We start from the raw sequence: 15485 nt of genomic DNA, 5'->3' as shown, positions 1-15485 counted from the left end.
CCTACTGCTACCTATACAGGTAATACTGACAGTAACCTACCTATACAGGTAACACTGACAGTAACCTACCTATACAGGTAACACTGACAGTAACATACCTATACAGGTAACACTGACAGTAACATACCTATACAGGTAATACTGACAGTAACATACCTATACAGGTAATACTGACAGTAACATACTTATACAGGTAATACTGACAGTAACATACCTATACAGGTAACACTGACAGTAACCTACTGCTACCTATACAGGTAATACTGACAGTAACCTACTGCTACCTATACAGGTAATACTGACAGTAACCTACTGCTACCTATACAGGTAATACTGACAGTAACCTACTGCTACCTATACAGGTAATACTGACAGTAACCTACTGCTACCTATACAGGTAATACTGACAGTAACCTACTGCTACCTATACAGGTAACACTGACAGTAACATACTGCTACCTATACAGGTAATACTGACAGTAACCTACTGCTACCTATACAGGTAACACTGACAGTAACATACTGCTACCTATACAGGTAATACTGACAGTAACCTACCTATACAGGTAATACTGACAGTAACCTACTGCTACCTATACAGGTAATACTGACAGTAACATACCTATACAGGTAATACTGACAGTAACATACCTATACAGGTAATACTGACAGTAACCTACTGCTACCTATACAGGTAATACTGACAGTAACATACCTATACAGGTAATACTGACAGTAACCTACTGCTACCTATACAGGTAATACTGACAGTAACATACTGCTACCTATACAGGTAACACTGACAGTAACATACCTATACAGGTAATACTGACAGTAACCTACTGCTACCTATACAGGTAATACTGACAGTAACCTACTGCTACGTATACAGGTAATACTGACAGTAACCTACTGCTACCTATACAGGTAATACTGACAGTAACATACTGCTACCTATACAGGTAACACTGACAGTAACATACCTATACAGGTAATACTGACAGTAACCTACTGCTACCTATACAGGTAATACTGACAGTATCATACCTATACAGGTAATACTGACAGTAACCTACTGCTACCTATACAGGTAATACTGACAGTAACCTACTGCTACGTATAAAGGTAATACTGACAGTAACCTACTGCTACCTATACAGGTAATACTGACAGTAACATACTGCTACGTATACAGGTAATACTGACAGTTACATACTGCTACCTATACAGGTAATACTGACAGTAACCTACTGCTACCTATACAGGTAATACTGACAGTAACCTACTGCTACCTATACAGGTAACACTGACAGTAACATACTGCTACCTATACAGGTAATACTGACAGTAACCTACCTATACAGGTAATACTGACAGTAACCTACTGCTACCTATACAGGTAATACTGACAGTAACATACCTATACAGGTAATACTGACAGTAACATACCTATACAGGTAATACTGACAGTAACCTACTGCTACCTATACAGGTAATACTGACAGTAACATACCTATACAGGTAATACTGACAGTAACCTACTGCTACCTATACAGGTAATACTGACAGTAACATACTGCTACCTATACAGGTAACACTGACAGTAACATACCTATACAGGTAATACTGACAGTAACCTACTGCTACCTATACAGGTAATACTGACAGTAACCTACTGCTACGTATACAGGTAATACTGACAGTAACCTACTGCTACCTATACAGGTAATACTGACAGTAACATACTGCTACCTATACAGGTAACACTGACAGTAACATACCTATACAGGTAATACTGACAGTAACCTACTGCTACCTATACAGGTAATACTGACAGTATCATACCTATACAGGTAATACTGACAGTAACCTACTGCTACCTATACAGGTAATACTGACAGTAACCTACTGCTACGTATAAAGGTAATACTGACAGTAACCTACTGCTACCTATACAGGTAATACTGACAGTAACATACTGCTACCTATACAGGTAACACTGACAGTAACATACCTATACAGGTAATACTGACAGTAACCTACTGCTACCTATACAGGTAATACTGACAGTAACCTACTGCTACGTATACAGGTAATACTGACAGTAACCTACCTATACAGGTAACACTGACAGTAACCTACCTATACAGGTAACACTGACAGTAACATACCTATACAGGTGAAACTGACAGTAACCTACTGCTACCTATACAGGTAATACTGACAGTAACCTACTGCTACCTATACAGGTAATACTGACAGTAACATACTGCTACCTATACAGGTAATACTGACAGTAACCTACTGCTACCTATACAGGTAATACTGACAGTAACATACCTATACAGGTAATACTGACAGTAACCTACTGCTACCTATACAGGTAATACTGACAGTAACCTACTGCTACCTATACAGGTAATACTGACAGTAACCTACTGCTACCTATACAGGTAATACTGACAGTAACCTACTGCTACCTAGACAGGTAATACTGACAGTAACCTACTGCTACCTATACAGGTAATACTGACAGTAACCTACCTATACAGGTAATACTGACAGTAACCTACTGCTACCTATACAGGTAACACTGACAGTAACATACCTATACAGGCAATACTGACAGTAACCTACTGCTACCTATACAGGTAATACTGACAGTAACCTACTGCTACCTATACAGGTAATACTGACAGTAACCTACCTATACAGGTAACACTGACAGTAACCTACCTATACAGGTAACACTGACAGTAACATACCTATACAGGTAACACTGACAGTAACATACCTATACAGGTAATACTGACAGTAACATACCTATACAGGTAATACTGACAGTAACATACTTATACAGGTAATACTGACAGTAACATACCTATACAGGTAACACTGACAGTAACCTACTGCTACCTATACAGGTAATACTGACAGTAACCTACTGCTACCTATACAGGTAATACTGACAGTAACCTACTGCTACCTATACAGGTAATACTGACAGTAACCTACTGCTACCTATACAGGTAATACTGACAGTAACCTACTGCTACCTATACAGGTAATACTGACAGTAACCTACTGCTACCTATACAGGTAACACTGACAGTAACATACTGCTACCTATACAGGTAATACTGACAGTAACCTACTGCTACCTATACAGGTAACACTGACAGTAACATACTGCTACCTATACAGGTAATACTGACAGTAACCTACCTATACAGGTAATACTGACAGTAACCTACTGCTACCTATACAGGTAATACTGACAGTAACATACCTATACAGGTAATACTGACAGTAACATACCTATACAGGTAATACTGACAGTAACCTACTGCTACCTATACAGGTAATACTGACAGTAACATACCTATACAGGTAATACTGACAGTAACCTACTGCTACCTATACAGGTAATACTGACAGTAACATACTGCTACCTATACAGGTAACACTGACAGTAACATACCTATACAGGTAATACTGACAGTAACCTACTGCTACCTATACAGGTAATACTGACAGTAACCTACTGCTACGTATACAGGTAATACTGACAGTAACCTACTGCTACCTATACAGGTAATACTGACAGTAACATACTGCTACCTATACAGGTAACACTGACAGTAACATACCTATACAGGTAATACTGACAGTAACCTACTGCTACCTATACAGGTAATACTGACAGTATCATACCTATACAGGTAATACTGACAGTAACCTACTGCTACCTATACAGGTAATACTGACAGTAACCTACTGCTACGTATAAAGGTAATACTGACAGTAACCTACTGCTACCTATACAGGTAATACTGACAGTAACATACTGCTACGTATACAGGTAATACTGACAGTTACATACTGCTACCTATACAGGTAATACTGACAGTAACCTACTGCTACCTATACAGGTAATACTGACAGTAACCTACTGCTACCTATACAGGTAACACTGACAGTAACATACTGCTACCTATACAGGTAATACTGACAGTAACCTACCTATACAGGTAATACTGACAGTAACCTACTGCTACCTATACAGGTAATACTGACAGTAACATACCTATACAGGTAATACTGACAGTAACATACCTATACAGGTAATACTGACAGTAACCTACTGCTACCTATACAGGTAATACTGACAGTAACATACCTATACAGGTAATACTGACAGTAACCTACTGCTACCTATACAGGTAATACTGACAGTAACATACTGCTACCTATACAGGTAACACTGACAGTAACATACCTATACAGGTAATACTGACAGTAACCTACTGCTACCTATACAGGTAATACTGACAGTAACCTACTGCTACGTATACAGGTAATACTGACAGTAACCTACTGCTACCTATACAGGTAATACTGACAGTAACATACTGCTACCTATACAGGTAACACTGACAGTAACATACCTATACAGGTAATACTGACAGTAACCTACTGCTACCTATACAGGTAATACTGACAGTATCATACCTATACAGGTAATACTGACAGTAACCTACTGCTACCTATACAGGTAATACTGACAGTAACCTACTGCTACGTATAAAGGTAATACTGACAGTAACCTACTGCTACCTATACAGGTAATACTGACAGTAACATACTGCTATGTATACAGGTAATACTGACAGTTACATACTGCTACCTATACAGGTAATACTGACAGTAACCTACTGCTACCTATACAGGTAACACTGACAGTAACATACCTATACAGGTAATACTGACAGTAACATACCTATACAGGTAATACTGACAGTAACATACCTATACAGGTAATACTGACAGTAACCTACTGCTACCTATACAGGTAATACTGACAGTAACCTACTGCTACGTATACAGGTAATACTGACAGTAACCTACTGCTACCTATACAGGTAATACTGACAGTAACCTACTGCTACCTATACAGGTAATACTGACAGTAACCTACCTATACAGGTAACACTGACAGTAACATACCTATACAGGTAACACTGACAGTAACATACCTATACAGGTAATACTGACAGTAACATACCTATACAGGTAACACTGCCAGTAACCTACTGCTACCTATACAGGTAATACTGACAGTAACCTACTGCTACCTATACAGGTAATACTGACAGTAACCTACTGCTACCTATACAGGTAATACTGACAGTAACCTACCTATACAGGTAATACTGACAGTAACCTACTGCTACCTATACAGGTAATACTGACAGTAACATACCTATACAGGTAATACTGACAGTAACATACCTATACAGGTAATACTGACAGTAACCTACTGCTACCTATACAGGTAATACTGACAGTAACATACCTATACAGGTAATACTGACAGTAACGTACCTATACAGGTAATACCGACAGTAACCTACTGCTACCTATACAGGTAATACTGACAGTAACCTACTGCTACCTATACAGGTAATACTGACAGTAACCTACTGCTACCTATACAGGTAATACTGACAGTAACCTACTGCTACCTATACAGGTAATACTGACAGTAACCTACTGCTACCTATACAGGTAATACTGACAGTAACATACTGCTACGTATACAGGTAATACTGACAGTAACCTACTGCTACCTATACAGGTAATAATGACAGTAACCTACTGCTACCTATACAGGTAATACTGACAGTAACCTACTGCTACCTATACAGGTAATACTGACAGTAACCTACTGCTACCTATACAGGTAATACTGACAGTAACCTACTGCTACCTATACAGGTAATACTGACAGTAACATACCTATACAGGTAATACTGACAGTAACCTACTGCTACCTATACAGGTAATACTGACAGTAACCTACTGCTACGTATACAGGTAATACTGACAGTAACCTACTGCTACGTATACAGGTAATACTGACAGTAACCTACTGCTACCTATACAGGTAATACTGACAGTAACCTACTGCTACCTATACAGGTAATACTGACAGTAACCTACTGCTACGTATACAGGTAATACTGACAGTAACCTACTGCTACCTATACAGGTAATACTGACAGTAACCTACTGCTACGTATACAGGTAATACTGACAGTAACCTACTGCTACCTATACAGGTAATACTGACAGTAACATACCTATACAGGTAATACTGACAGTAACCTACTGCTACCTATACAGGTAATACTGACAGTAACCTACTACTACCTATACAGTTAATACTGACAGTAACCTACTGCTACCTATACAGGTAATACTGACAGTAACATACCTATACAGGTAATACTGACAGTAACCTACCTATACAGGTAATACTGACAGTAACCTACTGCTACCTATACAGGTAACACTGACAGTAACATACTGCTACGTATACAGGTAATACTGACAGTAACCTACTGCTACCTATACAGGTAACACTGACAGTAACATACCTATACAGGTAATACTGACAGTAACCTACTGCTACCTATACAGGTAATACTGACAGTAACCTACTGCTACGTATACAGGTAATACTGACAGTAACCTACCTATACAGGTAACACTGACAGTAACCTACCTATACAGGTAACACTGACAGTAACATACCTATACAGGTGAAACTGACAGTAACCTACTGCTACCTATACAGGTAATACTGACAGTAACCTACTGCTACCTATACAGGTAATACTGACAGTAACATACTGCTACCTATACAGGTAATACTGACAGTAACCTACTGCTACCTATACAGGTAATACTGACAGTAACATACCTATACAGGTAATACTGACAGTAACCTACTGCTACCTATACAGGTAATACTGACAGTAACCTACTGCTACCTATACAGGTAATACTGACAGTAACCTACTGCTACCTATACAGGTAATACTGACAGTAACCTACTGCTACCTATACAGGTAATACTGACAGTAACATACTGCTACCTATACAGGTAATACTGACAGTAACCTACTGCTACCTATACAGGTAATACTGACAGTAACCTACGGCTACCTATACAGGTAATACTGACAGTAACCTACTGCTACCTATACAGGTAACACTGACAGTAACATACCTATACAGGTAATACTGACAGTAACCTACTGCTACCTATACAGGTAATACTGACAGTAACCTACTGCTACGTATACAGGTAATACTGACAGTAACCTACTGCTACCTATACAGGTAATACTGACAGTAACATACTGCTACCTATACAGGTAATACTGACAGTAACCTACTGCTACCTATACAGGTAATACTGACAGTAACATACCTATACAGGTAATACTGACAGTAGCCTACCTATACAGGTAATACTGACAGTAACATACCTATACAGGTAACGATGACAGTAACATACTGCTACCTATACAGGTAATACTGACAGTAACCTACTGCTACGTATACAGGTAATACTGACAGTAACCTACTGCTACCTATACAGGTAATACTGACAGTAACCTACTGCTACCTATACAGGTAATACTGACAGTAACATACCTATACAGGTAATACTGACAGTAACCTACGTATACAGGTAATACTGACAGTAACCTACTGCTACGTATACAGGTAATACTGACAGTAACATACCTATACAGGTAATACTGACAGTAACCTACTGCTACCTATACAGGTAATACTGACAGTAACCTACTGCTACCTATACAGGTAATACTGACAGTAACCTACTGCTACCTATACAGGTAATACTGACAGTCACCTACTGCTACCTATACAGGTAATACTGACAGTAACCTACCTATAAAGGTAACACTGACAGTAACCTACGTATACAGGTAATACTGACAGTAACCTACTGCTACCTATACAGGTAATACTGACAGTAACCTACTGCTACCTATACAGGTAATACTGACAGTAACCTACTGCTACCTATACAGGTAATACTGACAGTAACCTACTGCTACCTATACAGGTAATACTGACAGTAACCTACTGCTACGTATACAGGTAACACTGACAGTAACCTACTGCTACCTATACAGGTAATACTGACAGTAACCTACTGCTACCTATACAGGTAATACTGACAGTAACCTACTGCTACGTATACAGGTAATACTGACAGTAGCCTACTGCTACCTATACAGGTAATACTGACAGTAACCTACTGCTACCTATACAGGTAATACTGACAGTAACATACCTATACAGGTAATACTGACAGTAACCTACTGCTACCTATACAGGTAATACTGACAGTAACCTACTGCTACGTATACAGGTAATACTGACAGTAACCTACTGCTACCTATACAGGTAATACTGACAGTAACCTACTGCTACCTATACAGGTAATACTGACAGTAACCTACTGCTACGTATACAGGTAATACTGACAGTAACCTACTGCTACCTATACAGGTAATACTGACAGTAACATACTGCTACCTATACAGGTAATACTGACAGTAACCTACTGCTACCTATACAGGTAATACTGACAGTAACATACCTATACAGGTAATACTGACAGTAACCTACTGCTACCTATACAGGTAATACTGACAGTAACCTACTGCTACCTATACAGTTAATACTGACAGTAACCTACTGCTACGTATACAGGTAATACTGACATTAATCTACTGCTACCTATACAGGTAATACTGACAGTAACATACTGCTACCTATACAGGTAATACTGACAGTAACCTACTGCTACCTATACAGGTAATACTGACAGTAACATACCTATACAGGTAATACTGACAGTAACCTACTGCTACCTATACAGGTAATACTGACAGTAACCTACTGCTACCTATACAGGTAATCCTGACAGTAACCTACTGCTACCTATACAGGTAATACTGACAGTAACCTACTGCTACCTATACAGGTAATACTGACAGTAACCTACTGCTACCTATACAGGTAATACTGACAGTAACCTACTGCTACGTATACAGGTAATACTGACAGTAACCTACTGCTACCTATACAGGTAATACTGACAGTAACCTACTGCTACGTATACAGGTAATACTGACAGTAACCTACTGCTACGTATACAGGTAATACTGACAGTAACCTACTGCTACGTATACAGGTAATACTGACAGTAACCTACTGCTACGTATACAGGTAATACTGACAGTAACCTACTGCTACCTATACAGGTAATACTGACAGTAACCTACTGCTACCTATACAGGTAATACTGACAGTAACATACCTATACAGGTAATACTGACAGTAACCTACGTATACAGGTAATACTGACAGTAACCTACTGCTACCTATACAGGTAATACTGACAGTAACCTACTGCTACCTATACAGGTAATACTGACAGTAACATACCTATACAGGTAATACTGACAGTAACCTACTGCTACCTATACAGGTAATACTGACAGTAACCTACTGCTACCTATACAGGTAATACTGACAGTAACATACCTATACAGGTAATACTGACAGTAACCTACTGCTACCTATACAGGTAATACTGACAGTAACATACTGCTACCTATACAGGTAATACTGACAGTAACATACCTATACAGGTAATACTGACAGTAACCTACTGCTACGTATACAGGTAATACTGACAGTAACCTACTGCTACCTATACAGGTAATACTGACAGTAACATACCTATACAGGTAATACTGACAGTAACATACCTATACAGGTAATACTGACAGTAACATACCTATACAGGTAACACTGACAGTAACCTACTGCTACCTATACAGGTAATACTGACAGTAACCTACTGCTACCTATACAGGTAATACTGACAGTAACCTACTGCTACCTATACAGGTAACACTGACAGTAACATACCTATACAGGTAAAACTGACAGTAACCTACTGCTACCTATACAGGTAATACTGACAGTAACCTACTGCTACCTATACAGGTAATACTGACAGTAACCTACTGCTACCTATACAGGTAATACTGACAGTAACCTACTGCTACCTATACAGGTAATACTGACAGTAACCTACTGCTACGTATACAGGTAATACTGACAGTAGCCTACTGCTACCTATACAGGTAATACTGACAGTAACCTACTGCTACCTATACAGGTAATACTGACAGTAACCTACTGCTACCTATACAGGTAATACTGACAGTAACCTACTGCTACGTATACAGGTAATACTGACAGTAACCTACTGCTACCTATACAGGTAATACTGACAGTAACCTACTGCTACCTATACAGGTAATACTGACAGTAACCTACTGCTACGTATACAGGTAATACTGACAGTAACCTACTGCTACCTATACAGGTAATACTGACAGTAACATACTGCTACCTATACAGGTAATACTGACAGTAACCTACTGCTACCTATACAGGTAATACTGACAGTAACATACCTATACAGGTAATACTGACAGTAACCTACTGCTACCTATACAGGTAATACTGACAGTAACCTACTGCTACCTATACCGTTAATACTGACAGTAACCTACTGCTACGTATACAGGTAATACTGACATTAACCTACTGCTACCTATACAGGTAATACTGACAGTAACATACTGCTACCTATACAGGTAATACTGACAGTAACCTACTGCTACCTATACAGGTAATACTGACAGTAACATACCTATACAGGTAATACTGACAGTAACCTACTGCTACCTATACAGGTAATACTGACAGTAACCTACTGCTACCTATACAGGTAATCCTGACAGTAACCTACTGCTACCTATACAGGTAATACTGACAGTAACCTACTGCTACCTATACAGGTAATACTGACAGTAACCTACTGCTACCTATACAGGTAATACTGACAGTAACCTACTGCTACGTATACAGGTAATACTGACAGTAACCTACTGCTACCTATACAGGTAATACTGACAGTAACCTACTGCTACGTATACAGGTAATACTGACAGTAACCTACTGCTACGTATACAGGTAATACTGACAGTAACCTACTGCTACGTATACAGGTAATACTGACAGTAACCTACTGCTACGTATACAGGTAATACTGACAGTAACCTACTGCTACCTATACAGGTAATACTGACAGTAACCTACTGCTACCTATACAGGTAATACTGACAGTAACATACCTATACAGGTAATACTGACAGTAACCTACGTATACAGGTAATACTGACAGTAACCTACTGCTACCTATACAGGTAATACTGACAGTAACCTACTGCTACCTATACAGGTAATACTGACAGTAACATACCTATACAGGTAATACTGACAGTAACCTACTGCTACCTATACAGGTAATACTGACAGTAACCTACTGCTACCTATACAGGTAATACTGACAGTAACATACCTATACAGGTAATACTGACAGTAACCTACTGCTACCTATACAGGTAATACTGACAGTAACATACTGCTACCTATACAGGTAATACTGACAGTAACATACCTATACAGGTAATACTGACAGTAACCTACTGCTACGTATACAGGTAATACTGACAGTAACCTACTGCTACCTATACAGGTAATACTGACAGTAACATACCTATACAGGTAATACTGACAGTAACATACCTATACAGGTAATACTGACAGTAACATACCTATACAGGTAACACTGACAGTAACCTACTGCTACCTATACAGGTAATACTGACAGTAACCTACTGCTACCTATACAGGTAATACTGACAGTAACCTACTGCTACCTATACAGGTAACACTGACAGTAACATACTGCTACGTATACAGGTAATACTGACAGTAACCTACTGCTACCTATACAGGTAATACTGACAGTAACCTACTGCTACCTATACAGGTAATACTGACAGTAACATACCTATACAGGTAATACTGACAGTAACCTACGTATACAGGTAATACTGACAGTAACATACCTATACAGGTAATACTGACAGTAACCTACTGCTACGTATACAGGTAATACTGACAGTAACCTACTGCTACATATACAGGTAACACTGACAGTAACATACCTATACAGGTAATACTGACAGTAACCTACTGCTACCTATACAGGTAATACTGACAGTAACCTACTGCTACCTATACAGGTAATACTGACAGTAACCTACTGCTACCTATTCAGGTAATACTGACAGTAACCTACTGCTACGTATACAAGTAATACTCACACCTAGGTATACTGGGAGGGAAGTGTTCTGGTCGGGAGACTGGGAGGGAAGGGTTATAGGTCGGAAGACTGGGAGGGAAGGGTTAGTGGTCGGGAGACTGGGAGGGAAGGGTTAGGGGTCGGGAGGCTGGGAGGGAAGGGTTAGGGGTCGGGAGGCTGGGAGGGAAGGGTTAGGGGTCGGAAGACTGGGAGGGAAGGGTTAGTGGTCGGGAGACTGGGAGGGAAGGGTTAGTGGTCGGGAGACTGGGAGGGAAGGGTTAGGGGTCGGGAGACTGGGAGGGAAGGGTTAGTGGTCGGGAGACTGGGAGGGAAGTGTTAGGGGTCGGAAGACTGGGAGGGAAGGGTTAGGGGTCGGGAGACTGGGAGGGAAGGGTTAGTGGTCGGGAGACTGGGAGGGAAGGGTTAGTGGTCGGGAGACTGGGAGGGAAGGGTTAGTGGTCGGGAGATTGGGAGGGAAGGGTTAGTGGTCGGGAGACTGGGAGGGAAGGGTTAGGGGTCGGGAGACTGGGAGGGAAATTGTTAGGGGTCGGGAGACTGGGAGGGAAATTGTTAGGGGTCGGTAGACTGGAAGGGTTAGGGTCTGGAGACTGGGGGGGAAGGGTTAGGGTCTGGAGACTGGGAGGGAGGGAGGGTTAGTGTCTGGAGACTGGGAGGGAAGGGTTAGGGTCTGGAGACTGGGAGGGAAGGGTTAGGGTCAGGAGACTGGGAGGGAAGGGTTAGGGTTTGGGAGACTTGGTGGGGTTGGTTAGGTGTCTGGAGACTGGCAGGGAAGGGTTAGTTGTCTTTAGACTGGGGGGGAAGGGTTAGGGTCTGGAGACTGGGAGGGTTGGGGTCGGGAGACTGCGAGGGTTGGGGTCGGGAGACTGGGAGGGTTGGGGTCGGTAGACTGGGAGGGTTGGGGTCGGTAGACTGGGAGGGTTGGGGTCGGGAGACTGGCAGGGTTGGGGTCGGGAGACTGGGAGGGACGGGGTCGGGAGACTGGGAGGGACGGGGTCGGGAGACTGGGAGGGACGGGGTCGGGAGACTGGGAGGGACGGGGTCGGGAGACTGCGAGGGTTGGGGTCGGGAGACTGGGAGGGTTGGGGTCGGTAGACTGGGAGGGTTGGGGTCGGTAGACTGGGAGGGTTGGGGTCGGGAGACTGGCAGGGTTGGGGTCGGGAGACTGGGAGGGACGGGGTCGGGAGACTGGGAGGGACGGGGTCGGGAGACTGGGAGGGACGGGGTCGGGAGACTGGGAGGGACGGGGTCGGGAGACTGGGAGGGTCGGGGTCGGGAGACTGGGAGGGTCGGGGTCAGGAGACTGGGAGGGTCGGGGTCGGGAGACTGGGAGGGTTGGGTTGGTGCTAAGGAGATGAAGACCAGACAAATCCTACTGCTATGAAATCAAGCTAGAAAGATTTTCCTCGTGTGACAAAGTCAATCAGTGTACAGCAAGGAAGTCTTAGGGAAAAATTGTTAAATTGTCTTAGGGAAAAATCAATCAACGCTGGCATCCCCCAGGGCAGTGTTCCAGGGCCTCTGCTATTTCTACTGTACTATAATTAAGCAATAAGGTAATAAGGCATGAGACCCTGTGCATTAATAATCATACCTAAGGGCTGTTCTTAGGCTTAACGCCAATAGTTTAAGTGTTGACTATTGTTGTCTGTTGTTTCTCTCCGCAGGAGCTTGAGATGCAGGCCCGCCTCCACGGCCTCTCCACCCCAGCCTCTTCCTCCCAAGGCAGCTCCTCCTCACACCTAAGCCTATCACAGTCCCTGGACCCCAGCACGGGCGACGCCCTCTCCAGGACTCTCCTCTCCCTGAGTGGTGGCCAAGGCCTCCAGGCCGCCTCCCCCTCCTTCCTGTCTCCACCCCCCTCGGCCTCTCCGGTTGGTCTGATGACAATGGGCAGCCCCTTGGATCTAGACTCTCTGAGCTTCTCTGACCTGGATGACCCGTCGGCCGCAGCCTTCCACGCCTCCCTGCTGCCGGACATGGGTCTGGGGGACATCCTGATGGACGACAGGGGACTGGGGATGTCCTCTGTTGGGGGCAGAGACCCCCTGCTCTCCTCCGTCTCCCCGGGAGTCTCCAAGACCTCTAGTCGCAGGAGCAGCTTCAGCATGGAGGAAGATTTGTGACTGATGTAGACCCTAGACACCCTAGCCCCTACACTGTTAGGGAGGAAAACATTCAGCATGAAGGAAGACCTGTGACTAGGTTGAGTCCCAAACCAACTCCTAGACCCTACACTTCTAGGGAGGAACAGATTCAGCATGAAGGAAGACCTGTGACTGATATAAAGGGACTCTAGATCCTAATCCATAGCCCTTACACCCTAGACCCTACACTGCTAGGCAGGAACATAATCAGCATGGAGGAAGACCTGTGACTGGAGCTGAGTCCCAAACCAACTCCTAGACCCTACACCCTAGACTAAACCCTAGAATCATACCAGAGTGTGTATATCAATCCTCCCATCCTTTCAGATTTACAGGAGTCTTTTGGGGGGGGGGGGGGGGGTAGGGTATTCAGCAGGAGAGGGTTCAGGATTTACTGCTTATTGTCTTCTGGTTGTTCCAACTGGGATTTCTCTAAGAAAAGAAAACAAACATGGGAATTTGGGGAAATTTGAAGGGAATTTTTGCAACCCTAATTTTAGTTTATTCTAGACTAGAATGTGTAGAAATAATTCCTGGTCCCCGTGGCGATGACGGAATCAATTGCAGCACTCCAAATATTTTATCTCCATGCGTGTAAAAAAAATTAAAAAATAAATGAAAAAGAATAGATACATGGAATTGAGCTGTTCTATAGCATTAAAAGATCCAACATGAATTGTAGACTACATGTAAAGATACACGTTACTTAGATACAAAACTATGTTTTTAATTTTATAGTTCTGTGAATAGTAATTATGATGGAGGTAGATATGTATAGGGAGAAGGTGACAGGGTTACTTTAGTGATGGAGGTAGATATGTATAGGGAGAAGGTGACAGGGATACTGGAGTGGTGGAGGTAGATATGTATAGGGGGAAGGTGACAGGGATACTGGAGTGATGGAGGTAGATATGTATAGGGGGAAGGTGACAGGGATACTGGAGTGATGGAGGTAGATATGTATAGGGAGAAGGGGACAGGGATACTGGAGTGATAGAGGTAGATATATATAGGGAGAAGGTGACAGGGTTACTTTAGTGATGGAGGTAGATATGTATAGGGAGAAGGTGACAGGGATACTGGAGTGATGGAGGTAGATATATATAGGGAGAAGGTGACAGGGTTACTTTAGTGATGGAGGTAGATATGTATAGGGGGAAGGAGACAGGGATACTGGAGTGGTGGAGGTAGATATATATAGG

At 42.2% G+C, this 15485-nt stretch overlaps 1 protein-coding gene across 5 annotated transcripts in view; it reads left to right on the top strand.

Annotated features, from left to right (window-relative positions):
- Positions 1-15255, top strand: part of LOC139369004 (transcription factor E3-like) — a 50158-nt gene extending 34903 nt beyond the window's left edge. For 3 of the 5 annotated variants that reach the window (XM_071108564.1, XM_071108566.1, XM_071108567.1), the window contains exon 10: positions 13804-15255. In XM_071108564.1, the coding sequence (XP_070964665.1) occupies positions 13804-14262 (459 nt within the window). In that variant the 3' untranslated portion in view covers positions 14263-15255. The remainder of the gene's footprint in view (positions 1-13803) is intronic. The other 2 variants (XM_071108563.1, XM_071108565.1) reach the window with 1 other exon arrangement.
- The last annotated feature ends 230 nt before the right edge of the window (positions 15256-15485 follow it).

The sequence above is a fragment of the Oncorhynchus clarkii genome, chromosome 16 (assembly GCF_045791955.1).
Source record: "Oncorhynchus clarkii lewisi isolate Uvic-CL-2024 chromosome 16, UVic_Ocla_1.0, whole genome shotgun sequence".
Classification (NCBI taxonomy): domain Eukaryota; kingdom Metazoa; phylum Chordata; class Actinopteri; order Salmoniformes; family Salmonidae; genus Oncorhynchus; species Oncorhynchus clarkii.
This window is presented reverse-complemented; position numbering and strand designations above follow the sequence as displayed.